The sequence below is a fragment of the Takifugu flavidus genome, chromosome 1, assembly GCF_003711565.1.
Source record: "Takifugu flavidus isolate HTHZ2018 chromosome 1, ASM371156v2, whole genome shotgun sequence".
Classification (NCBI taxonomy): domain Eukaryota; kingdom Metazoa; phylum Chordata; class Actinopteri; order Tetraodontiformes; family Tetraodontidae; genus Takifugu; species Takifugu flavidus.
Window position 1 is genome coordinate 11,754,783 of NC_079520.1, and position 27,051 is coordinate 11,781,833.

At 44.6% G+C, this 27,051-nt stretch overlaps 1 protein-coding gene across 1 annotated transcript; it reads right to left on the minus strand.

Moving 5' to 3' along the window:
- Positions 1 to 45: 45 nt before the first annotated feature.
- Positions 46 to 27,048, minus strand: col4a1 (collagen, type IV, alpha 1). Its single transcript, XM_057041379.1, has 52 exons — positions 26,755 to 27,048; positions 14,889 to 14,942; positions 13,956 to 14,045; positions 13,830 to 13,874; positions 13,693 to 13,737; positions 13,457 to 13,519; positions 13,303 to 13,356; positions 13,174 to 13,200; positions 12,982 to 13,056; positions 12,789 to 12,851; positions 12,612 to 12,647; positions 12,483 to 12,521; positions 12,280 to 12,372; positions 12,146 to 12,181; positions 11,999 to 12,058; positions 11,898 to 11,933; positions 11,764 to 11,808; positions 11,649 to 11,681; positions 10,720 to 10,780; positions 10,591 to 10,626; positions 10,361 to 10,507; positions 10,172 to 10,255; positions 10,009 to 10,092; positions 9,863 to 9,933; positions 9,559 to 9,750; positions 9,038 to 9,206; positions 8,856 to 8,948; positions 8,631 to 8,735; positions 8,425 to 8,522; positions 8,131 to 8,281; positions 7,942 to 8,055; positions 7,647 to 7,814; positions 7,234 to 7,323; positions 6,951 to 7,103; positions 6,754 to 6,852; positions 6,543 to 6,632; positions 6,323 to 6,462; positions 5,972 to 6,098; positions 5,800 to 5,880; positions 5,579 to 5,677; positions 4,946 to 4,996; positions 4,675 to 4,860; positions 4,457 to 4,590; positions 4,206 to 4,278; positions 4,034 to 4,105; positions 3,818 to 3,946; positions 3,637 to 3,735; positions 3,338 to 3,550; positions 2,825 to 3,002; positions 2,568 to 2,682; positions 1,725 to 1,897; positions 46 to 1,596 (listed from the first exon to the last, which is right to left on the minus strand). Exons 1-52 carry the CDS (start codon positions 26,821 to 26,823, stop codon positions 1,515 to 1,517), a joined length of 4,920 nt encoding a protein of 1,639 aa, XP_056897359.1. The 5' UTR covers positions 26,824 to 27,048; the 3' UTR covers positions 46 to 1,514.
- Between the last annotated feature and the right edge of the window lie 3 nt (positions 27,049 to 27,051).

Here is a 27,051-nt window from a genome sequence, read left to right on the forward strand (position 1 = left end):
GACACGCTTGAGTACAGGGGAAAATCACATATTAAATGAAAATGGTTATTATTCTGCAAACCTCTTTATTGCATGAATTACACAGCATGGGATCTGTAAAATGTCAAACTGTCAGTTTTCTGTTTGTTAATTAGTTAAGATATAATCCCACTGTAATGGTCCATTTCATGATAGCTGATGAGGCTAATGCACATCTCCTGGAGCAGTTCATCACAACACAGACATGAAAGAGTTTACTGTCAGCGTTGATTCACTGCTATTACCTCAACAGTACTTTGATCTTTGCATTTTCTCTGAAAGCCACGTATGAACTGGGGTTTTGGAAAAAAGGGTCTCTCAATTTAGACTGAATTTCTATCCAAATGCTGGATATTAAAGAATAAGCAAAAAGTCCCATCTTCCATACACACATTTAGCTCAGTCGGTGGATAACAATGCAATGTGGTTGTAAATGAACAGGGATGATAACAGTGCTTTGGTAGTGGTCAAAGTTCATGAGCACAAAAGCAAGTACAGGGTTTATATAGATATATACACGTGCATTTCTTTGGATGAGACGATCATAAAGCATTTGGTTCATGACACACGTGAGTCCTTCAACACAGCTCTTCATGGTCGGTGCAAATGTGGGGAGGGTGGGGCTTTGTCTTTTATTTGCAGATGTGCAACAAGCTTCAGACTGACACGAGATACATATTTAAAGACATCGTATTTGTTCATATGTACACACAGACAGGCCGATGGGCAGGCACATACACACATATTAGAAAGGACTATTTCAATGTGGATTTGCTTGTTAATAATGCTCTGATGGTCAAACACTGTTTTGGGAATCCTCGATACGCTACTCAAGTTCAACATATTTTCAAAAGTTTCATAAATAAAATGGTCTGAATAACACACAAAGTAATTCAATAATAACCTGAGGAGAGTATGCTGAACTGCGTTAAACAGGAATGCATTATATTTACAAGAGAGTGAATGTTATATGCATATCTGCGTCAATGACGCCATGGTGATTTAGTAAATGTAGCCAGTGGTAAGTCCCATCATTTATATTAGTATGTTGATACAAGATAAAAGGTGTGAACATCTATGGGTATATGTGGCTATATCTTTGAATGTTGTGGTGCTAATAGAAGGGAAAGATAGGTAAATAGGTAGGAATAGCACCTGACTTACACACACAACCTTTTCAAAATGTACACCAGTTTACCAGTTTAGGGGCCTTGAACTCAGTGCAGCGGTAAACTGGGTGCAATTCTTCAGAGATACACTGTGAACATGTTGGTTAAGTGTTCTGCAATGAGCGAAAGGTCATTTGGTCTTCTGTGTTTCTGGTAAAGTGTTTGTAAAGTCCAACGTCTGGCTGTTTCTCCCAACCACATCTCTGCTCGTCTGCTCTCACACATGCAGGGAAATAGCACCATCCTTTAGATACAGGAAGTAAAGGCACGTCGACGATGGCAGCGCATGCGGGACCGGGCATAGCTGAAGACGGAGAACGCCGGGCTTTATGTCCTCTTCATGCAAACCTGGCAGCGGCTTATGTGGGTTCGGAGGTCTCCCGCCTTTAGCGTTGTTGGGACAGGTTTCCTAAAAATAAGGAGATTCCGGATAAGCACCTTCAGCAGCGGATGCAACATGAGAATATGGAGGAAAGATGATGATGATGATGCTCTTGGCAGCTGCTGCAAAAACAAGCTACGTCACGTTTCGCTTACGTAAACATGTCGCTGTCTTCGATGGTAGCGAGCCAGAAGCTGTAGGAGTTGGCATAGTAGTTGCAGGTTCCTCGGCCGTGGCACTCGATGAATGGAGCACTGCGGAATTCCTCCAGGCAGGAACCAGGGGAGGCCAGAGCCTGTCCCGAGCCCTCGGCACCAGCGCTAGTGTGCTGCACAAACACAGGCAACGGAAACAGCTCAGGAAATGCTAATTTTCATCCACAAACATCTAATATGTACAACATATAACATCTAATTTTGCATATTGGATGTTTGTGTAGCGTTCTACAGTAAAGTGTTTTGGTGCTTTCATGGATGGTGGGAAAATTAACATGTGTTTATTGTGTTGATTTTTATCTGTTCTTTCATTTGGGACAGTTTTGGAGACTGGAGGGTTGACAGTAGTCACCAGAGAAGATGCTCCACTATCCACTGTCAAAAGTTCATTGAAGAGAAATGGGATTAAAAATTAATCCAGATTCATGGCTCCTGATTTCAATCAGGCAGCAGTTAACTGTTAATAATGGTTCAATTAACCAGAATCACAAGACTTTCATTACTGTTTTTTTTAGACTGCAGGAGGGATTAAAACCAGAGCAGGTATTTCTTTCATAAAGCTGCAGCAATAAAGGTTTGCAGATTTCCCAGGAACTCTGTCAGGAACGTGGCTAACGCCAAGAACTGAGGTGGTGATAAATAAATCAAATCTATCTAACTTACATGCCACTGGATGTAACACATCCACAGAGAAGCTCTACATCCTCAGTGGTTCTCCACAATCATTGTCTAATGTTGTGAGAAAGTCAGAGTTGTGTGTTTGTCATACAGATGAATCCTTACCATCACAAAGGAATAGCCAATCCAGAGAGAGTCCCAGCCGTAGGGGCACGGTGGGATCATGATGGTCTGACTGTGAACTGCTATCACCATGGCTGGAGCTTCACACACAGCACACCTGCACACACACACACACACACACACACACAGGGATATAATCACTCAATCATACTCGGACTCTTAGATTTTCCAAATCCCTTTACGGGACCAGATCTGTGCACTTCCTCCCATCAAACACATGAGCAGAAATGTTCAGGCACCTGCTGATGAAGGGCTTGATGCTGTGTCCAGTGATAGGTGCCATGCTCATGGGCATGGGCTCCGGGGAAGTGAGCCAATAGGAGTAGTCATTACGAGAAGCAAAGTTGCACACGTTGTTGATATTGCAGAAGAGGAAGGGCATTGGGCTGAACTTCCTCAGGCAACTGCCTGCTGTACCTAAAGCAACCACCACAAACACGTGTAAACACCTTTGTACAAGAAAACAACCAAAATGATAACGAATGAAATTAAGCAAATGTAAAAATTGATGATTCAAATGTGTACTTCCCATGTGGCCCTAAGCCCATTCGGATTGTTTGATAACAGTGGTTTTATGGCCTATGAAGGCCTTTTATTACTTTATGAGGTGAAAAGAAAACAGTCCATCAAATCAGCAAAGTTGAGTAAAAGGAAAAGAGAAAAAGAAGAAAATGGAAGAGACATAGAGCCACAGGTGAAAGTAAATGTCTTTTTTTAAGTTTCTTCTCATTTCACCTTATTTGTTTTCTCACCTAAATCTTGTCCATGAGAGCGTTCATTCCCCTGCACGTAGAGCAAGGAGTAGCCATCAAATATTAATGAGGTTCCCTCGGGACATTGGGGAACGTCCACTGTTTGACTATGACGGGTCACCAGGAACCCATGATCCATTGAGGAGGGCCCAGGTGGGCCCAATTGACCTGGAACACCATCAGGTCCCGTTGGACCTGGATATCCTCTAGGTCCTGAAGACAGAACATGAGAAAAAGAACGTGTCATAAGAGCAGAAACAGAACTGCACACACCTTCTCTCTGGGACGCTCACACTGACCCTGTGGACCAGGAAGGCCAGGCTCTCCTTTGGCTCCATGCTGACCATGAATTCCAGGGAACCCTTCTTCACCTTTGGGCCCTGATATTCCCGTCACACCTGAAAAAACAAATATGTGAGTGCAGATGCAATCTGGGTCATAGCAAGAGTGCTTCTCAGTTCATTTAAAACGAACGGTCACCTTGCTGTCCTTTTGGTCCAGGAAACCCAGCTGGTCCCTGGGGTCCAGGTAAGCCTGGATCTCCAGGAAACCCAATGTCTCCTTTTATAAAGGTATGCCGACCGGGGGGGCCGGGGGGGCCATCATTGCCTGAAACAGAGTCATTTTTAGTAAAGTGTTACAGGTTTACCAGGAACTGATTCTAAAAACTGGCGAGGGTTGCCCCTCTCTCGTCACCCTTCTGTCCAGGGAATCCTCTATCACCATCTTCTCCTTTGAATCCGGCGTTTCCAGCAATACCCTTGGTACCTTGTGTGTAAAAATAAATGATTAGATGAACCAAATGAAATATTTTTCCTCACACATGAACTATAACACAGCCCAGCTTTTCTACACTCCATAAGCTCACCTGGGAAACCAGGGACACCCTTTTGTCCCTGTTCTCCCTTCTGTCCATCAATACCCGGGAGACCAGATGGTCCCTGGAACACACAAACAAACACACATAAGGTGATGTGGAGCTGGAAGCGTATAAATGTTTGATAAACCTCAATTTCTGAGCGTTTTGCTGTAGTATTGAAATTGTATTGACATTTATTAAATTCACTTGCTCAGAACAGTGATGGAAATTTGGACACAGGAAACAACTTCATCACTTACAGGAAATCCAGGAACTCCAGTTTCACCCTTTTGCCCTAACTCTCCCTGGAAACCCGGGTTACCCTGCTCTCCTTTATCTCCTTTGAGGCCATCCCTGCCTTGCAAACCAGGGGGTCCTGGTAATCCTTGGGAGCCTGTTTGTGGTAAACACACATAGTGATGTATTGATGAAAGGTGCTTGAACTTCACAGCAGGTTGACAACAGGAACTGAGCGTACCTCTTTCTCCTGGTTGTCCCGTTTCTCCCCTATCTCCCTTTGGGCCTTCTAAAGAGACGCCAGGGAGTCCCCTTTCTCCTAAATCTCCCCGGGGACCTGGTGTACCTGGAAGTCCTTTGTCACCTTTAGTACCAGGTACACCAGGATGGCCTGGGGTACCCGGAAGGCCTGGACTACCCTTTTCACCTAAGATGAAAAGATTTTACAAACTCTAATAGATGATGTGATTCTTGGACGTTAGATACCCAGTTTGTGACGAATGGACGCTAACCTTTGGTGCCATCCACGCCTGGTTGCCCAGGGAAACCTCGACCAGGTACACCTGCAGACATTAGAAGGAGGTCTCAGATTTTGTTGTACGTTTCAGCCTCTGGTCCAACCAGCAGGAAATCAACAAAAAAACCGAGCAACCCAGGCAAGTTTTCACAATAAAATAATTTTCAAAATAAAACACCACAATCAACAAATATGATTTCGTTTTTGTGTGTGCTTTTATATTTGTCAGTATCTAAAGAGAGAGCAACACACACACATACACACACACACACACACACACACACACACACATAAAGGCACAACAATCTGCACTGGCGAACAGGAAGAGAAATCAATTTGATTCAATAAAAATAAAGACCTGATAAATATTTAGTTAAGATTTTAGTATTTCACCTGTGTTTCTACAGACCACAGCTACAACTACACAGTCCTGAAATGACTAAACAACAGAGGAGCGGACCACTTGTTGACCTGCACGGAGAAATAAGGGTCTGGCTTGATCGAGAGGGCTCCAGGTCACGTGTGAATTTCGTTGTGTGGCGCTTGGCGGCGCTCCGGCGTCCAGTGTGAACCCGGCGTAAGTCTGAGTGATGAGTGTATGCAGGTTAAGATGAAACAATATCCAAACCTGGATCTCCCCTCTCTCCTGAGGATCCTGGGATGCCATCAACTCCAGCCTCTCCCTTCTGTCCAGGAGAACCAGGAGGTCCCTGCAAGCCCGCTTCACCTGAAAGACAAGTATGTATCAGCTTAATCTGAACTCATGTGCATGCAGAAGGAAACCTTTTATCTACAGTGGAGGATCAACACAGTAAGGGACATTTACACAGTTCTCCTGACTACACTTACCAGGCCGACCATCAACACCACGCTCTCCTGCAGGTCCCGGGAGCCCAGGTACTCCTTTTTCACCCGGTCTGCCTGGCTGACCTGCAACCAACACCAAAATAAGAATGGACATGTAAAACAAGCACGCTCAGGTACAAAAGTAGGATAAAAGAGAGAGAGGCAGAGTTCTGACCTGTATATCCGATGCTTCCTTTGTCTCCCTTTATTCCTTCTAGTCCTGGTTTGCCAGGCATGCCCTCAAAGCCCCTCACACCCTTTTCTCCAGGCAATCCTGGGAAACCTGGCTGACCTTTATCACCCTACCAAAGTGGGGTAATACAGAGATGAGTGCATAAATAATAAATGATGGTTCTTAAAGCCATAATTAATAAATATGCATAATGAGATTTTAAAATGTTTTGTTTCCACTCAGACAAATACATCCACTTTGAGGAGACCAGTTGAGTTAGAGATTACATCGGTAACCTGTTTACCATTCCATAGAGGAACTACTGTTGAAGAGGCATTTGAGTTAGATGGTTACCCTTTGTCCTGGAGGTCCTGGAATCCCAATACCTGGCTCACCAGCTAGACCCTTTTCTCCTTTTTCGCCATCTGTACCTCTAAATCCAGGATGGCCTGGCGTGCCAAAGTTGCCTTTAGTGCCCTTTGGACCCATTGAGCCTGTACAAAGGGAGACCAATACCAGTAGTTTAACAGAGCTTTTTCCAACATGTAATGTTTTGCTAGTTGTGTGATCAGACCTGGTAATCCCATCTCTCCAAGACTGCCTTTCTGCCCAGGTGGTCCCATGCTGCCAGGCTCTCCAGGAAAACCAGAGTCTCCTTTCTCACCTGTGGACGTCAAGACACTTTTTGAGTGGAAGATTCTAAAACATGGCTGGTTTTCTTCCAACAAGACTTTTGGTCAATCACAGCAATTCCATTTCACATTGTAGAATGTTGCTCATTCAACCTGGTTGTCCTGGTAGACCAGGTTCTCCATCTGCGCCTCGCTGTCCAGGGTCTCCAGGCATTCCACGAGTGCCCTTCGGTCCAGTGAATCCAGGCTCACCTGAAATAATATTGGAGCTTAATAAATATAGAACGTTAATGCTGTATGTACTTCTAAATAAAGCCCCATGGGACTGATGCCAGCACGATGTTTTATACCTAAAACACCAATATCTCCTTTCTCTCCTTTCATATGCTCCATGTCAACATCACTCATGTTTCCAGCAGGGCCCTGAAGACCTGGATCACCCCTTTCTCCTTTAATTCCAGACTCTCCAATATCACCTCTTGGACCAGTAACACCAGGATCACCTGAAGGAGATGGAAAATAGGAGAAACTGATATAGCAAAAAAACAACGTGAGTCTTGTACCCAAAATAAGATAATGAGCGGCACATAACAGCACACAATGAAATCCAGAAGTAACCCTGCACTCCTTTACCTCTCCGACCAGGCGATCCTGGTTGTCCGGGTAATCCAGGAAAGCCTGGTACTCCTGGTGTTCCAATTACTCCCATCTCACCTTTTGGACCTAGAAAACAGCGCGGCTCAAGGAATTAGAGACAATTTACTCAACACACACAACAAGAATATGCATAACGGAAAATTGGACGTTCAGCAGCACATAACGCAGCAAGGACCCCCAATTTTCTCCAGCTGGTTGGATTTTCAGCTCTTAGATTCACTAGTATTCACTTAATATGTTCAGCAATATCTGAACAAATTGGTCATTTCTCCTGCCACATGATGCATTTTAATGACACATTGTTGAACATAAACAAGCATTAAAAATGTAAAAGGAACTCTGTTTAAGAACACAACATCACAAGTTTTCTTTAGTTCTTTCAGACTCACCTTGGGTTCCGATCAGGCCATCTCTGCCTTGTAATCCCTCTACCCCTGGCAGTCCTTTTGTCCCTGGAACTCCTGGAAAGCCTGGTGCTCCTTTGTCACCCTTAGGCCCTGGCATGTCCAGGCCAGGAGGACCTGGGTAGCCCCTTTCTCCCTTCACACCTTCCCTACCTTTTTTTAAGGATATATACACGTATTTGTAAATTTTATTTATGCACTCAGGTAAATCATAGTACCATTATCAGTTATATGGTCAAAACTATTTCCCTATAAATTTGTAGGAAAAATGTATTCTCACCAAATGGTCCTGGCTCTCCAGGTGGACCTTGTGGTCCAGGAAGTCCCGGTGTGCCTTTTCCTGGAGGACCTTGTAAACCGCTCAAACCAGGAGGTCCTGGTGGTCCCACCTCACCTAATGTAATGATCAAAACATGTTTTACATGTTCAGGAAATTACCTCAGACAGGTTCACCAAATATATGCTGTACCTTTCACCCCCTGAGGTCCTGGTGGTCCTGCATGACCATCTTGTCCAGGAATGCCAGGTAATCCAATGCTACCCTTCTCTCCTGGGAACCCAGTAAGTCCTGGGATGCCCTGAGAACCTTTTGGGCCAGGCAGACCCTGTCCTGGTTCACCCTGTTAAGGAGAGTATATGTCCAGTAATGTCTTCCAAAGTTTTATTTCTTAGCAGGGAAAAAAACAGGGAAAAACAATAAAGGTGCATCACAAATAACCTTCGCTTTCAATACTTTATTGAACTATATAAAGGAAAGACACACTTTTTGTCCATATGGACCAGGTGCTCCTGGTAATCCATCTATTCCTTGCTTTCCTGGTAGTCCTGGTAATCCTGCATCTCCTGGAATTCCACTGATTCCTGCATAAATAGGAAAAGTTGTTTCATTTTAATTTTGATGAATTCCATTTCATTCCATTTTATTACTAAAAAGTAAAGATTTGATCAAGTCAAAATGAAGTAATTTACCTTTAGGGCCAGTTAAGCCTGGAAGTCCAATTCCTGAGGGTCCAATTTCACCTTTTTGTCCAGGAAAACCTGGGATTCCTGCATCTCCTGGCAGACCCCTCTCACCTGTATCCATGGCAATGTGAGGAGAACTTATCAACAGGTCAGCTTATCATGTTTTGATTTCTTTTGTCTGTCAGTTCTGCTATGTTCAAAAATTATTATTATACATTTAGTGTTGCTCACCTTGAACACCAGGTCTGCCTGGTTCTCCTTGTAGTCCAGGTACTCCTTGAGGTCCAGGGGAGCCTACACCTTGACCTGGCTCTCCTTTAGCACCTTTTGGAAGCAGGTTATGAGTTAGCATTGAACGAATGCACAGAGAGTGTTTAAGTGTGCACACAGTCTAATGACTGAGCATTGCCTACCAGGTGGTCCAGGGATTCCAGGACTACCTGACCTTCCCTGGCTACCCTTCTCTCCATGCTCGCCAGGGCGACCAAATCCTGGCACACCAGGTGGGCCTCGCTCTCCTGGAGGGCCAATAGTGCCAGGATCCCCACTAGGCCCACGCTCACCCTTGATACCTTCTTTGGCCTAAGAACAAGACCAATCAAATGGAAGCTACATGATTTTAAAAGAAAGCTTCCAATTATTTAGCATCCCATTAGCGTGTTGTTGTTGTGTTGTGTTGTTGTGTGTTGTTTAGTGCATAATCATTTAGCTGTAACCGTTTCTGATTTGGACCTCATTGAACTCCTCTGGAGTTGTATTAGATTAAGAGCAAGGGTGGAGATGACGGCACAAGTTACAGCAAATACAATTCATACAGTGTCTCAGGAATCATGTGGCAAGAATATCTGAAGACACAAGCACTCTTATTATAACACACACACTGTATCTTCTCTCTCTCTCACACACACACACACACACACACACACATACTTACAGGTTCTCCTTTGAGGCCAGGTATCCCTGGAATTCCAGTTCTTCCTGGCTCTCCCTTTATTCCTGGCATTCCTGGTGATCCAGGCACACCAGTTAGACCTTTTTCCCCTTTTAGACCAGGGGCTACAAAAATGTCTCCAGGCTCTCCAACTGGACCTGGGGCTCCCAATAACCCTGGACTACCTGGAAAACCCTGTATATGTGTAAAAAAGGAAAATGTTCCTGACACAAACATTAAAACAATCACTTAAGTTAATCGGGGTGAAATATTTCTATTATAAAGCCTAAGATATTTATCCACTCACAGGTGTTCCTGGTTGTCCAGCAGCACCAGGTTCACCTTTATCTCCCTTACGGCCTACTGATCCAGGGGGTCCTGCAGGTACGTAAAGGTATAATTATACATGCTCATCCAAACAATTCACTCAAAAAAATACAGGAAAGAACTCACCATGATCTCCTTTAGGACCCTGGGGGCCAGGTAAGCCAGGTAGACCAGAACTTTCACACTGAAAACAGGTGTCTCCTTTGTCACCTGAAATCCAGCCCGATTTTAGAATGTGACACCAACCATAAACCACACTTCACACAAATTTATCATTCGCCAATGTTACCTTTCTGTCCCAATTCTCCTTGTAGTCCAGGAGGTCCAGGTGGGCCCGGGGCTCCAGTGGCAACGTCACACTCATTAGGGTCAACTGTGATGTCAAGTCATAACATGTGTGACTATTAAACTACACACGAAGAAAAATGTAGGAAAAATATGTGTTGTCCTATAAAAACTTTCAAAAAATAAGGCATACTCGGTTCTCCCGGGGGTCCAGGGAGGCCAGGGATTCCAGGTTGTCCAGGTGGTCCAAACAGAGACTCTCCTTCTATACCCATGTCTCCTTTCTCACCTTGGTCCCCCTTCAGGCCTCTCTCTCCCCGTGGCCCTTCTAAATGTCGACCTGACATGACACAAGAAAGGGCGTTGGGTCGAGTCATGGTTCAGCCGGATTGATGCCGACGGCTCTGGAATGTCTGATTTTACCTGGTGGACCTGCCTCTCCCTGTGGTCCAGGAAAGCCTGTGGATGAAGACAAATTCAACATTAAAAAGACAAATATGGTCTTTGCATTCTTGCAGGTGGTCATTGGGTGGCTTAAGTCTCCTGAGGTACCTTTTTCTCCTTGTAATCCCGGGAGACCTCGCGGACCTGCAGGACCCGGGGCTCCACTTCCCTGAAATGACCAGATGAGTGTGAAAACATGGCCGACGTGGATCTACCTGCATCCAGATTATTCAACTCTTCCCATCATCACTGCATCGAAAGCCTTACTCCTGGATCACCTGGGCCTTTTACAGGCCACCTTGTTTAGGCATGATTCCTTGATATGATTTGTGTATTGTATAGATCTGTACATAAAGGTCAGGGATGATCAGAGGACATTCAAAAGACTTTGCTCGTGGTTTTTGGATTTCTGTTTCTTTAACAGCCTTCTGGTTTTTGCCACCAGCCCCACCTGCCACCCTCCTTGCAGCCTTGTCTCATCGGCCTGCCAGCCTCATTTTCAGGACAAACATAAGCTAAACTTTGCTAGCACAATTGTGCACAAGTGTGTTTTCTTGTTGTTCATAAATCCACCTCAGGAGGAAACTCTGCTATTTGGTCCAGCTGAGGTTGTTAAAGGTCCTCGAATCTGAGGACGTTCACTCCTTGGTGTAAGATCAGGGCCCTCTAGCAGGAGGCACCACGGCTGGGAAAAGTAGTGCTATACGTCGTATAGGTTTATTTTGGGAAGAACCCAAAAGCAACCTTTTCAACAGACAGCCTGACTAAGAGTCCTGGTGCCCTGCAGCTACATATCTACAGGTTTGAAGATGTCTTTCTCTTCTACACTAAAAAATGATAACTATTAGAAAGAAAAGCAGCAAGGCCGCCCCAACAGCGGCAGACAGTCATCTGATGCAGTCCAGAGATCTCAGCACTCAGATTCACCTACAGTGGAACTTAAACCTTGGTTTGGACAAAACTCAGGTCATTACACAGTATTTGTTCCTAATAGATGTAGTGGATGTGCTAGTCGATGACAAACAGAGGTTACTTACGAAACCTGGTGGTCCTCGGTCTCCCTTCTCTCCCTGGAGCAAAACAGATGTTTACTGAATTCAACTCCACAAACAAAAGTTTTCAATCCTGCACAAATCGTATGAGGGTAGTTACCTGGGAACCAGGATATCCAGGAGCTCCTTGGAATCCCTTCTCTCCCTGTAAGAAACCATGTGTTTACTTTAACAAATGAAGGATGAAATTAACTAATTAATAGTTATGTGTTGTTAGTTGCAGCATCATTTTACCTTTGACCCAACATCTCCATCTTTGCCAGGTTTACCCTAAAATTGGAGAAATCAGTTGAGAGCTGTTGTTTATCTTTGCATCTTGGAATTTTGTCACTTACTCTTGGGCCAGGTGGTCCCGGTTCACCTTTAACACCAAATTCATGTGGAATGCAGAAACCCTGCAAGCAAATTACAGTTTTCAGTTCAAAGAAAGTGTTTGTTCGGTCAATTTAACGGCACGCAGGATTCCAACCCAAGACTCTTACTTTGTCTCCTTTGTCACCCTGGAATCCTCTCTCACCCTTTGGTAGAAAATACACAAATGGGGTCAGAAATGTAGTTAGCACTTTGGTGACCTGTGAGGGTTTATAGGTTGGCAGTGGGGCTGTTTGGAGTTTACCGGAGGTCCTGGAATATGCACTGTTATCTGTCCTTCCACTCCCTGAGCTGGAGGTCCAGGAGGACCAGGTGGGCCACGGAAGCCTTGGTCACCCTGCAGGGGGAGAGCACCTTAATGCTTCTAACTCCTGGAACTTCAAAAGTGTTGCCTGAACTCAGCAACTCAATACAAATGTCCAATATATAAACAGGAAGCCATCTCACCTTTTCGCCCTTCTCTCCCACAAAGCTCAGTTTCTCAGCCTGCAGCAGGTCACAAACAAAAGCTCAGTAACATTTCACCCATGATAGAGGCTCGTAGCTCAAATGTAAAAATGTATGAGCAAGGTTAACCTTCTCTCCTGGAGGCCCGGGGGGTCCAGGGTCTCCCTGAAAAAGAGTTACGCAGTTATGACACTTTCTCATAAACATGAACAATAAGTAATTTTCAAATTGATCTAAGTATCGATCTACGCTACTACATTATCCTGCCTCTGGTAACGTTTGACGTTGTCCTAATTCCAAACTCACTTTAGGTCCTTGAGAGCCACGAGGTCCAGGTGGCCCTATAGGTCCTGAAGGTCCACTTGCTCCCTTAAAGACAAATGTGTGTGAGGGCAAATGTGGATTTAATATGAGAATTCCAGTAAAACTGTTTGGTTGTTGTTGTTTCGACCCAGTTAAAGTCTCACAAATGTTCTTAAACAATCTATCCACAACGTACAGGTAATCCAGGCACTCCAGGGAACCCTCTGTCTCCTTTCAGGGGGATAATTCCAATCACACCACCGGCGTCACCCTGTGGGGAAGAGAAAAATAGGTAAATATTATGGCTGCAGGTGTGTGTCAATCCCAATAGAAGCTTTGGTTTATCTGTACTGTTTGAACTCAGATGTTCATGGGAAAATCAGCTGACCTTTATTCCAGGAATTCCTGGGATGCCCTGAAGAAAGCAGATTACAATAAACAGATGTTCAGCCAAACTTTCCAGCAGTTAATCTCACTGCAGCACCAGTGGGCTGATTCACATTGTTTGTTTGCTTACAGGAGGTCCTTGAAGACCAGGAAAACCAGGAGCGCCGCTGATTCCTTGTGCTCCCTGAAAGACAAACACACATGCACATGCTCAGATCCTCACAATAATATGCTCCAATGAATCTACCTTGAAATTCAGAAGAATTTGAGAAAAAAAGGGTTACTTTAGTCCCGTTGCATCCTGGGATTCCTGGCGGACCTGCTGGGCCGTCGTTTCCGTTGATACCCTGACAGGTGAATAAGGCAATTAGAGTTACTATCCTCAGCATTATTTACCCACTAAACTCTCTAAAAAATGAAAATAAATTAAAAACATGGTTCTATTGTGGTGATGTAAGGTACCTGGACTGTAGCCAGATATTAAGTGGAAATAACATGGATTAAAAAACCAAGAACCTACTGGTAGTCCTGGATTTCCTGGGAAACCTGCTTGGCCTGGAGGACCCTGCAAGATCACAACCAGCTCAGCATCAATGTGCCACAATAAGATCATGTACAACGTGTGCATCATGACGATGATGATGGACAGCTACTAACCCTAACTCCTTTCTGTCCAGGAGCTCCAGGATCACCCAAATCCCCCTAGCAGAAATACAGGAATGACTTCATGAGACAACACTACTTGAGGTTATTACTGAGTCCATCATTAGTGTTCACACTGACCTTTGTGCCCATTGGTCCTGGAGGACCTTCCGGTCCCTGCATCCCTGGGAATCCCATATTACCTTGAAGTCCTGGATATCCACGTTCACCCTGTGAAATACAGAGTGGCAGATTCATGTAGAAAAATTAAAATGTTGCCCCTTCAAAAAAAGACAAGCTTCCCAATGTTCCTGTAATTGTTTTAGATATATTTTTGGTTTTATGTATCGTGTTTCATTTTAATAGTTTATTTAAAATCAAGTTTAAAATAAAAATTTCCTTACAAATCACATTGGCTTTTAAAAAGCAACTCATGTGATACCAGTATCTACCACTAGATGGCTGAATTGTATTTCAAATGAAGAGCCTGAACAGTCAACAACCGCGTCTGTTTCATATTGAGAGTTGGCAGCACGATTTCTAGAACAGGCCTGACTCCCATCGGTCAGTTGTGAACGGTAGGTTACCATGGCAATGTCAGGAAGTGATATCTGACCAAAGCTCAGAGGAGATTTAAGAATGGCTGCTTGTAGCCTTTCAAAACACTTCTGTGTTTTGAGTTCTTGGTCGACTGAACGGGCTGCAGTCAACACATCTGTTGTCAAATGTTTGGCTGCTGTTGCCGTGAAAAGGGGCCACAAAAGCGTTGACTCTGACAGGACGAGAACACTCCGTAGTCATCTCACATTACTGATCCAAACAGCAGAACTCACCATGCAAAATCTGTTTGTTTCTGTTGCCTGCAGAATACACCCAGGACACCTTTTTCATTGTTTTTAACAGAATTTAATGGTAATCGTTCACTTACGGAGTGGCGAACAATTTGGGGCACGTGTTCACAATGCGTATGGTCACATTTATCTACGTTTGCATTGAAACATGTTCACAGAACATATGTTCTATATTAGACAGATGCCTCAATTGTTGGGATTAAAAAACAGTGATGAATCTCACCTTTGCTCCTTTCACGCCACTGCAGTCACATTTTCCACATGCTGCCCCACAACCCTAAAAATACAAATACATACATTTTAGAAGAAGCAAAAAGATATCACGTTTGCCATCTAACAGCCACCTGCACAAGGTCACACAATGTCAACCATCAAAAGTAGAAAATCTGCTTCACAGCGTGGGAGAGTGCAACTGGACACTCCTCTGGTACCAACAGCTCAACTCTGTACAGTTTCCACAGATCAATTTAAAATCCACCAATTCTCTGCATGAACCCTGCAGGTCAAAGTAAACAAGTTGTTTACATGTTGACAATCCAGTGCTTTATTGTAGGATGGAACCAAATATATTTACTCAAGTCCAAGTACCGTACTTGTACCTATTTTGATCTTACTTTACTTTCCTCCTCATTAAATAGGGAAGTTGCTTTCATACACAAAGTTATGTATGCCAGATATGAACAAACATTCAGATGTAATTACAGGTCTTTAAATTTTGAGTGGACAAAGTCTCTTCAGAGAAATGTGCCATTATCCTCCATGTCTGTTTCAGACCCAACATAAAGTTTTCTGCTGATGTGGATACAAGAGCCGTGTAGCGACTGAGGAACCTGCGCCACAAAGATTGACCACACAATTACAGTAGTTTAGTTAACTGGGACAAAAGCAGAGTGAGAGGAACGCTGCAATGGAGAGAAAGACATGGAGGCAGCTGTTTTCTGTCCTTCCACCCCCTCTCCTGCTCCGGAACTGGCCTGCATTGGCTCTAAGGTCTGACTCTTCCCTCTCCCCTCCATGATCCAGCTGTTGCTCCACTCACGTGCATCATGCGCAGCCAAAAGCCTGTCGGGGGTTTGGACGGTCTCTGCAGGCTGCAGAGAGAACAGCTCCACGATCCACAGCTCCTTCTTGTTCTCACACACAACAAACAAATACTTTCTCAGACAGTTCCCACCAGTCTAAACCCAACAAGACCTGCTTGTTTAAATCTGTATCCTCTGTCATTTAACATCCCGACCAAGGTGAAGCACATCTTAAGACTGACAGGCAAACCTATAGCTGATAAGTGAAGCAACGTGAGGGTTAGCATGGGAAACCATGGGAAACAGACTTTTCTCTCAGGCCTGCCAGCTCTGTTGACCTCACCCTGTTTAAGTGCATTCTTTTTCTCCTATATTTGCAGTAAATAACATGTGTGTGGTCAAATATAATACTTCATTTCCCATTCCTGCTCTCTCAGACACATATAACTCATTCCATTTGAAACCCCTCACCTCTCCGCTTCAGTTTTTTAAGTGTCACCCCCCACCCCCACTCCCCTGCCCTGTGAAAACCTCCACACCACCTGCTTTACATCAAATTAGTGTTAGAACATAAGGAATAGTGACTCTCAGAAGACCAGCATGTGTGTTTTATTATGGAATCCCTGTTGCCTTGCTGCAATAACAGCTTCTAGTGCAGAATTATTGTTTCTCTTTTGACTTCAGTTGGGGTCACTAATAACAGAACATGTGTGCATCATGTCGACACCAGTCAGAGGCTGTGGAAGCGTTCCCTCATTGCCCGCCGCTCTCTGGCTCACATTTTCTGTCACCTGCACCAAAGTGCCACGAGGCTGTGCAGCATTCCTGTGTGTTGGATGGCATGACCGGGGGAGTCTCAAACTGACACGCATGACAGCAAAGACCACCACCCTCGGATGTGTTCTGCTGGATCTCCAAACACTCCGCAGTAATCTGCAGCCAGATCAAAGTAGGCGCTGATTCCCGCTCTTTGTTGTCCTTTTTACATCCGTCACACATCATCATAAACCCAAACACCAGATGGGAGAGAAGCCACACAAAGACTTGTCTGTCATCCACACAAAACCTGAGTCCTGCATCTATAGAGCGGAATTCAGGCATCACAGGGAAGAGATCTGAAGAGGATTTTATCACGCAGATGCAGGGTCCCCGGGATGTTAATGGGGGGTTAGCATACAGCATCTATTAGCCAGCAATATAGCGTGGATGAAGGCCCTTTCTGAAGAGTGAAAGAGCCCTCAGAGAGATGTGTTTACCTAAATAAATCAGAAACTGAGGAGTCTTGACTGGCCTGCTTCAAATAAAGCAAAGACAGTTACTGCAATGTTGGTGTATCAAAAAAATGAAATTAATGGATGATATCAGATGAATGACTTTAATGGTGTGCATTCCAAATAACTTAAGAAATCAACAACAACTTGGAGAACACCGAGACTCTTTGTACACAGTTTGATCCTCTAGGGGGCAGTAGATGGTTTTAGAAACCAAAACCTGCCTTTATCAAGACTTATGTCAATATTTTCAAATGATTCCAGTGATATTTCACTGACATGAACACGTGAACTGATCAACTACTCTATTCTAAATGTTTATTTGAAATAATAAATCTTAATAAGAAATATTTTACTTTCTCTAAAGATCCTACTCTTTCTCTGCCCAGCACAACATTCCACAGAGCAAACAGATGATGAGTGTTAACCTCCACTGTAAATATACAAATGCTGGTGAGTCAGTGAGGTCTGGAGAAGGCCTGGCAGCAGCCGGGCTCACGTGTGTGGACAGGTGTTTGTAGCCTGGCTGGCATGTCTGGATCTCGCCAACCTGTGAAAATCCAATATGCTGACAGCGTGTTGACGTGCATGAGTACTGTGCAAAACAGTACCTTATCAGAATTCGTGTGTGCGTGTGTGACAGACAGACAGACAGACCGACCGTTTGGGATTGTTTACCGAGGTTCAGCCAGCAGGAAAGTATTTAAAGTTTGCTTTGAGACGCCCAGTATAAACAGGTAACCCAGGAGGAGGATGGAGGGCAGCGAGTGATGTTCACAGGCCTGCAGAGTGTTTGGAGTCAGAGGTCACATCCCTTTAAGGCTCTGGCCTGAGGGCCTGACATGTATCACCAGCACCACCTGATATGTGTGACATCATTTGCCGCAGTGTGGAGATGAGCACAGGAGACAGGAAGTGATGAGTAATGTTTACATTGGTGATTAGGCCTCAGCAAGGGACCAATCCCAGCAGGAACATAAACACTGCTGATGTTAGCCAATGGTGAGCCTGCAGAGCTGATGCACAGCTGAAGCTTAAGAACAGGGGAGGATAATTTGTGCTATTATAAACTTGAAAGTTAAGCCTACTGCCTTTCAGTGTATTTAACATGTAAATAAACCGAGGGGAAAAGACTTGGCTCAATCAGCTGAGGAGATGAGGAAAACCTCCAGAAGAGCTCCTGATTGGAACTTTAGCTCGAATGAATAACAAACTCACGGCAGATGCGGCCTCACCTCTAAGGTCTCGTCATCCCACCCTGAAGAATCGCTTCTGTATTCACATCAGAGCAATACTGCCTATAACCACACGGGGGCGGCCTCTCCGTCGTCTGACTGCACAGTGTTGGGCGCACAAGAACGTCAGCATCTTTCCCGTCATGTTACAGGAAAATGAGGCTCCCACAAACGTCTGGCCGACGTCATTTACAGACACCAAAAAGACATCACATTCCCACTGCATCCTCCCACTCCCCCTCTGTTGAAGCAATCCACAAACCCCAGGAGAATTCTAGGGGTGCAGATCACTATGAGAGTTTTATTTCAAGATGTGTGTCTACATGTGTGGAGTTATTTTCAAGCCTTGTTTTTTTAAAGACAAATATTAAGTTGCAACTGGAGGCCCAAAAGCTAAGAGACTAGGAAGTTTAGAGAAAACTTGTTATTTTCATTACTGTCAATATTGTTTCCTAGTGATTCCCACGTAGCTCTTCTCTACAGAGAGAGGAGCAGCCGTGTCAACTATCATTTATAAGACTAAACTGGCAACTGGACAAGGCCAGAGGTTTAGCATGCTGACATATCACTTCATATGGAGGGTGTCATGTGATACATTCAGCAACAACATACACACGTGCAGGAGCGTGAGTAAGTCGAGACAGACCTACACTAGCGCCTTATTGATGCTGATGTCAACCAGATGAGGACATCAGCTGCTCTGTGGTGTGGAGTGTTTATTTGTGATTTTCATCGTGGTCACAGATCACAGGTAAATCTAACCACAGCTATGCCCACGTGCAGTCTGCGCACGCTGGAGCAGGAGAGGGAGTTTTTATTTTTTTAAGCTTTGGCTGGGTTAAACTGTACTGATCTGACATTCCTGACCTTCTCTGGTACTGAGAAGGAGTGGGAGAGAGGAGTTTTCTGCCATACTTGGAAGATACAGCTTCTGGTGCAAATCCGTGTGTGTGTCTGTGTGTGTGTGTGTGTGTGTGTGTGTGGTGTGTGTGTGTGTGTGTGTGTGTTGTGTGTGTGTGTGTGTGTGTGTTGTGTGTGTGTGTGTGTGTGTGTGTGTGTGTGTGTGTGTGTGTGTGTGTGTTCGTGTTCTTGTACTTGCTACGTACTAAGTGCCAAAATCCTCATTCTACTAGCAAAGTGAGGACATTTTATGATGTCATCCCAATGTCAAAGGGCTGTTTGAGGGTTGAGCTGTGGTGGTTTTAAGGTTGATCTTGGGTTTGGGTTAGTGTGAGGAGTGACTTGGGACGGTTAATTATTTTACCATGACAGACTACAGTGATTCCACGTCACACCCACATTTATTTAGTGAATATTTAATTGTTTGAGAGGGTTTGTGTCCTGCGGGGCAGACGGCATCTGCTGAGAGCAGCTGGATGCAAATGTCCTGTTCTGGCTGCAAACAGCAGCCTTTCATCTGCACAGCCCAAAGAATTCCAGGCTTCTGGAACTGAACAAAGATCAGTTATTCTCTCACACAAACAGTCAAAATCATCTCTGCAAAAAAGCATGAGAAGGAACATGAACTCTCTCCCTCCCTCTCTTCCACATGCTTCAGTGAAAGGTTGATAAATAGACCACTTAGTGGCTGTTTGCTCATGCATGACTAGTTAATATTGCCTGTCAACCCATGCTATATAAAGCTCAGAATATGTTTGGAGACAGCTTTCTTAATAAAGAAAAAACATTTCCTCTAGCTTCTAATTTATCCAACTGGTTAAAGTCAGATTTGAATTAAGAGGACGCTTCATATCTCTCTTTCAAAAACATTTCCTAAGGAGGACAGTATTTGCAGTATTTGAAAGAAATGCAGAGAGAAATGCAAACAAAGTCTGTCCGTTGGGGCTGCAGACATCACTGAGCACGTCGGCGGAGACAGAAAACTAAGAGCGCTGAGGTGGTCGGCAGCAGGACAGCATCACGCCTGTCAGCAGCGCTCCACATGTGCAAAATAAAGCCAGCAAATGGGAAAACTGCTTTGGAGAAACTCTCAGGCCTCTCGAAGGAGCAGAGTAACGTGAAAAATTGATCGCCCTACTGATTAAGTGCAACCTATCAACCTTGCACATGCACCTTTTATACAAATTACCGTCTGCAAAGTCCACAGAAAAGAAAGTGAAATTTAACATTCCATTATTAGATGTCAGACGCCTCACCTCCAATAATTAGTCTATCTGAGTCCCCTCTTGACCAGTCACATGACCCTGAGACTCTGAACAAGCCATTAGAGCAGATTTAAACTCAGCTCTCGATCAGTGTCTCTGAGCACATGTGCATGTTTAAGGACGTGCACGTGAGCAAAGGTTTCCTCTTTAACAAGTTAAGGAAGACTCCCCTTAATCTTCTAGTCTTTGAGGGGACTTCATACGTGTCTCTGCACAAACACAGGACCCAGCGCTCCACCCAAGAGCAGCTGACCCCAGTTATGTTAGGAAGTGGAGGGAGGGGGGGGGGTCCTTTTTCAATGACAAAGACAGTTTTTGGTAAACATAGAATGTGTTTCTCTTTGTAATCCAGGAGAAGAGTTGAGATCGGCTTGTACTGGAAAGAGAATTTTGGTCTTCTTTGCAGCTGCTCCAGAAAGAAAAGATCATGACAATCACCGTAACTGAGTTTGTCTCTGGAGGACGGGTTTGAATCAGTGAAAGGGAAAACAAATTTGTGGGCGTTGCGATGACAACAATTGCAAAGATGTTGGTTTAGTTAGCGAAAGGGCGGCTCAGTTCATCTGAGCATCTCCAGCGCTCTGCTCTTCCCTGAGTGTGCAGCTCTGCGCCACAGGGTCCAGGGTTTAGGGACGAAGGGCTCTTCCCCAACTTTCATGCTCTCAAAGACAATAAGAGGCTGGGTCTGGCTCAAGTTCGTCTCCAGAGTGCAATGTTGTCTGGGAAGTTAGCATGTGAGGGCAAAGAACAGCCTGTGTGGCTCTGCGTCAACAAATTGATTCCAAACGGGAACATTCTCATGCTCATTCTTAGAAGCAGAATATGCCAAGTATTTACAGCTGTTACCATTGGTATGCTTCACCTTAAAGATACCAACACATGGTTGTCATGGTTCAGCACACCGAACATAAAACCTAATAGGAGTGTTGACCGCTATATTTTTGACCAGCAGGGGGGCCAAAAACACAAAAGACTGATTGCTGAGATCATCCAAAAGATGTTGCTGCTATCCTCCACATTTGCATGGAAAATCGTCCCTTTTAAGGAAACATTCCCAACTTATAATATGCAAACATGCTCATAATTGTAGCCAAATAGAAAATTGGACACTTTGTATATTTATCAGCGACACCATCAACAGTGCAGATTTGGTGGCTGAGGATGAGACTGATGATACATGTGAGTAAAGGAGGAAAGTCCAGAACACTCAAGAAAGACAGCCTTCATTCCTGTATTGTCCAGCCAAGAAGGCAGCAATAATGGAGCTCTTTAAGCCCATTATCATTATCAGAGGATCACTGTGGGCGGCTTCGTATTGTTCTACTCGGAGCTTATCTGCTACATCATCAGGTCACTGGCATTTGGAAATATCTGCCCCGCAAGAAGAGATGAGGAGCCCCCAGGCAACACGTGGGCTGTTGTCTCTTGACTTGAAAACATCTTAATCTGCCGCTAGACTCGACCATGCATTAAAAGATTAGCATATTTGAGCTTCTGTGCAGCTAAGAAGTGGTCGCTGTTGGTGCAGACATTTGTTTTTCCAAGACAGAGCTACGGATTTTGCAGGTATGGACACGCATCCAGTCTCAGGTTCTCTAGATTACACTGATGCAGGATCTGCTATTTCTGTCAGTATTATTCTGGAAAGGTGACAGTCCACAGAGAGCACGTCTGGCAAAACCACAGTAACTCAAGCTCAGAGTGGGCAGAGTGACATTAAAGACACATAAAATAATGACAAAACCAGATTACACAATGCTAGATGAAGAGCCCAGATACAGGCGGAAATGGAATAAATTGGGTAACTCAACCCCAACTTCCAACCACGATAGCTCCAAACACAGTGGAGATGAAGGTGAAAGGCAACGTGGCTCAGTGCACATGTGCGGAAGAGGATTTACACCAGAAGAAGCTCAGAGTAAAATGGGTTTCATGACTAGAATGGAAGAGGGGACCTGGACCAAATGAAAGATAAAGCTGTGAACACACTAATAAAGATGGTGGACACACTGGGATCCAAATCACTTCCAAAACTGGTGAAGGCTGAACCCACCACATTCAACATGCGTGGGTTCAATAATATGCAGCCCACATGTAACAAAAGCAGGAGGGTTACTGCTCAAGTGGGGAGAGGGGGGGTTTACAGGGAAGAGGAGGAAGCAGAGTCAGAGGGAGAACCGGTAAACATGAGACAGGGTGATGAAGAAGAGGTGGAAATGATGGTGTGTGATCGGAGGCGTGGATGTAAAGATGCCAAAAGATCTGATTTTACACTGATTTCCAATCATCCCAGATTTAACTGTGACTCCTGCTGGTTGTAGAAACCTTCAGCCTGGCAGGAAAAAAATTAAAACTCAGTGTGTGTTTTAGTAACCTGATCTCCTATGAAAGAGCAGAACTGGTATATGCGTTGAGTCAGGAGTGGGTGCCAGTGTGTCAGACTGAGTTACGTGAAATCCTTTATAATTTAAAATATGCCAAAAAGAAGTCAACAGAAATGAAAGTACTCACAAAAAAGAGCTGACAGTTATGAAAACCAGCTCATACTTGCATTTAAATGTATTACTTTCCACATTTGCACTTGACAGGTGCTTGGAGGGATCCAAACCCCTGAAACATCTGTGTTACCAATACCTGCTGCCTAATGCTGCTGTATTTAGAAAGACTGGGTTTCATTCTGGTTCCGACGCCATCAGGGTGTTACTCCGACAGGTCGACTCATCCCTTCCAGCTCAGGGATGCATGTGATGGAGAATTATGACGGTCAATGTTGTGTCAAATGTTAGTTTGGCTTGTCACCGGGACCTCTCACTCACTTTTTCCTTAAATCATTATTTTTATGTTGGACCACGTGGGTCAGCCACGTGGGGGCGCTCTAGCGGACGCTTCCATGTCACTGATTAGTATTTAACTCAGGTTTGCGGTCTTCTCGGTCAATCAATGTGTGGAAGAGAGTAGACGCACACTGGTGAGTTGTTTAATGAACAGAGATAAAGTAAAACTTCTTAGTTTTCTGCTTTAGTGCCCAGGTCAAACCAATATCTGCAAAAATGTGGCAAATTTTGGATTGGCAAACGGTTGTTTTAGACCTGCTGTGTGTCTTTAGTTGATATTACATGTTTTCGATTAGAATTTGTCTTAAGTTGACATACTAAGTAGAAACTGTATGTTCAATTTAAAATGGAAATTTATGTATGTTCAGTTTAAAAGGAAAAACTGAGACAATTATTAATCATCATTTTGTGTTTCTTCCTGGTTCAAAGTTCTCAACCTGCATCAGTCATGCAACTTAGTCATGAGTTGCAAAACAGTAAAACACACTTGTGTTTTTACTGTAATTCAGCTTTGTAGGGGAAAAGGGTGTGTGAGTAATAAAGAGACAGCGTGTGGATTTTCCCTGTCAGATGATCTCTCAATTGTCCTGCTTCCTCCAGGACTGTTTCCACCTTTCACACTCTTTCCTCTTCTGTTGTGTTTGACCCAGTGTTTTTCCTCCCCATGGGGTAGAAGGAACTAAGAGGTGCGCTCTTTCTGAGGGATTGTTGCAACATGGGATCGTGGGGGCGTTCACATCCACAAAGAGAAAGCAGGCACCAATGAGTAGCTGGAGCCACTTAGTCTAATCAAGGTCTGGTGGGGATTTTCTCTGCCAAACTTTAGTGAATTAAGCTCTAGAACAGATACAGCACAAGGCCTCCCAGGCATGTGATGGAGTTGATACTTAATGCTAAATGCTGCAGCTCACATAATGAAACCTGACTAATACATAAATCCTTTACAGATCAACAACTGCCCAGGTCACAAAAACACACCTCGGAGAACTCTGTCAATTAGGATGACTTAAATGTTTAGAATTCCATAGTTAATCAGGAGTCACCCATCATATTAAAGCAAAAGAGTATCAGAACTTTACAGCACAGCAGAAAACAAGCACAACCTACTGGTTCCATCTTCACTGTCCATCTGGAGACATTGCCACTAGAGGGTGTAAATCCAAAAGGGTGACATATTGTATCCACATCCCACTTCTGAGGCTCGAAACCTTCTCACCATCTTCTACATCATGTTCCCCCCATATCAGACTAATGTACCCATTCAAAATTGGCACTTTCGTAAAGCAAAAGCAGACCAGGATGTGATCTAGAGTGTGCAAGAACCAACAGCTTCAGGTGATTCCTGTGCAGAAGGGTTAGTTTGGGACAAAAGAAAGGGGCTGCGTGAAGAAAGCAAACCGCAGCTGTGAAAAAAAGTCATCTGCGTGATGGGACCACAGGGAATTGAAAAGGGGGTTTTACTGGGAAAAACCACTGGTTAATCCTCTCCTCATTTGGCACAGAACACACACACATACAGAGGAACACACACAGGAAAGTGGGCTGTACCTGCCACACTTCTTGGCTATCAAGGTCAGAGGAGATTTATTTCTGTCGCTCGGGGATGCCTGTCAAAACGGCGACACTAACACAACCACAACTCTTCCAAATGTAGGCATTTTTACAGCTCTGGGAGCTGCAGCTCTGGTGCATCGGGGGGTCAGAGAGTCTGTGCCTTCTCAGGCCGCCACGCTTTGTTGGTGGCCAGTCGCAAAAGCTGGGTCAGCTGTCGCCTCCTCCGGGGGTGGAGGTTTGTCGACACTTTGGCCGGCGTGAGCAGAAGATCAACTTCTGGTGGATTCGTCAGGCTGCACTGGGATGAACAAGCACCTCATCCCATGGGGAAGACCCCGTCCAGGAACCAAGAACAGGAAAAAAGCTCATCTTTCCCACTGGTTACTTGTCCCGCGTGTTCCCCCACACAATTTACTCCAGGAATCTGCTAATCTGCTCTTCCTCCTAGTCCTCCTCCTCCTCCTCCCCCGGCTAGTGACTCATTCTGAGCAGGTTAAAGATCGCCAAGGGAGTCTAAATCTACCCCTTTCATTTCTTCTTCACGGGACGATTTCAGTTTGGCTCACATGATGCAGTGGCAGAAAAATGCAGCAAATCTCAGCACATTCTAAATGTCACTGATGTCACTAAATGCCAGTGGCATTCAACAGTCTGCTGCATCGATGCTCGTGTAAACGCTGATGCAGGCAGGGTTGTTACACTTGCAGGAGTTTCTGTTGTGGGATTCCTTCAGTGAGAAATACAACCAAAGATCAAACTGTTAAAGGTCCAATGGTGCTATAATTTTACAGGCCAAAATGGCTGAAACTCAATATAGTGAGTGCTTTGCTTTAGCAAAGTCAACAAACATGAGCTGGGTTTGGTGAAGCGTTTTACTCTTGAGCTTTGCTTGACTCTTGACCCTACGGGGACTGAGGGATGAGGCCACGACCTCCACAGAAGCAACACCTTGATGAGCTCCTTTGTTGCCATGCTGATTATATGTTCAGAAATAACTAAGGCTTTCCCCCAGAAGAGCTGTGGATTCTTGTTTACATGCAGGATTTAACCTGATCCTTAAAATCACCACCCTTGAATCGCTTCCTGTGTGTCAAACTTGAATTTGTTTCACAAAATGTTTCCATGCTTAAATCCTTTTCTGGTCTGTATATCATAAAAGCCCTCTGTTCAGTATCAAAATACACAGTACGGGCATCTCACGATAGCATCAGGCTACATTTTGAGCCAGAAACTTCACAGGTTCCTCCTCCTGGCCTCCTGGCAAACCTCACCTGCACCTCGAGTGGCCGAATGTGAGCACTGTAATTATTATATTATAGCAAGGAGAGGAGATTGTAACACATGGGCACATACAGAAAAACAAGCATTTAAGATTTATCTCTGTGTCTCAGGGGAGACACCAAGCTGCCGTTTTCACCTCCTGAATTCATATTAAACTCATGAGTTTATCAACTGTTGAAACTGGATCTGAAAAACTATCATAAAGAACTGAGTTTTAGTGGAAAAATTATATTTCACAAAAAGATTCTTAAGCTCTGCCTCTCACACCATTCTGCATATTACTATTCAGCTACTGTGTCCCCCCTCCCTCCCTATCCCTCTCTCCCCCCCACTCCCCCCCCCCCCCCCCGGTTCTGGAGGCTGGACTGACAGTTCGAAGTATCCAGAAGTCTCTGCCGGAGAACAACCTCGAACACTACCCTGAGAAACACCCGAGCAACATAACAGAACCCAGTTCTGAAGGTTGAACAGAAAGTAAGTTTAAACCACACAAGCACTGAAAATGCAATAAAGAAAAACCTAATTGCTTTTTTGAAAAAATACAAAACGAAACATCTTTTATGAACTATGGGCTGCATGCGTGCATATTTCTCCCTGGTTGCCCAACATCTAAAGCCATGTCCAGCTCCGCGGGCAGCAAACCTGCGCACTTTTCTCACAATAACTTTCCACACACATGCGTGATTATTCCCCGCACGGAGCTGTCGATGCCCCACCGTGGGCTTACCTCAGCCGCAGTCAGGTCTGCACAGTGCAGAGCCGCCAGCAGAAGTAGCGTGCAGGACGGTAACAGCATGGCGGCGGACGCAGAAGACACCTGTGGATCGCTCCCTGTCCTGGTTTCTCCGTTTAATTTGAGTCTTACTGGTAGAGCGCCGGCAGCACGTTGGGCTGCATCTTTGTCCAAAACGATATGAAGTTCTGATCAATGCCACTGAGTCTTGCTTTTGGCTGCACCACACCCCCTCCCAAAACGACCACCCTCGCCCATGCAAACGGACTCAACCCTTCTGCTACAAACATT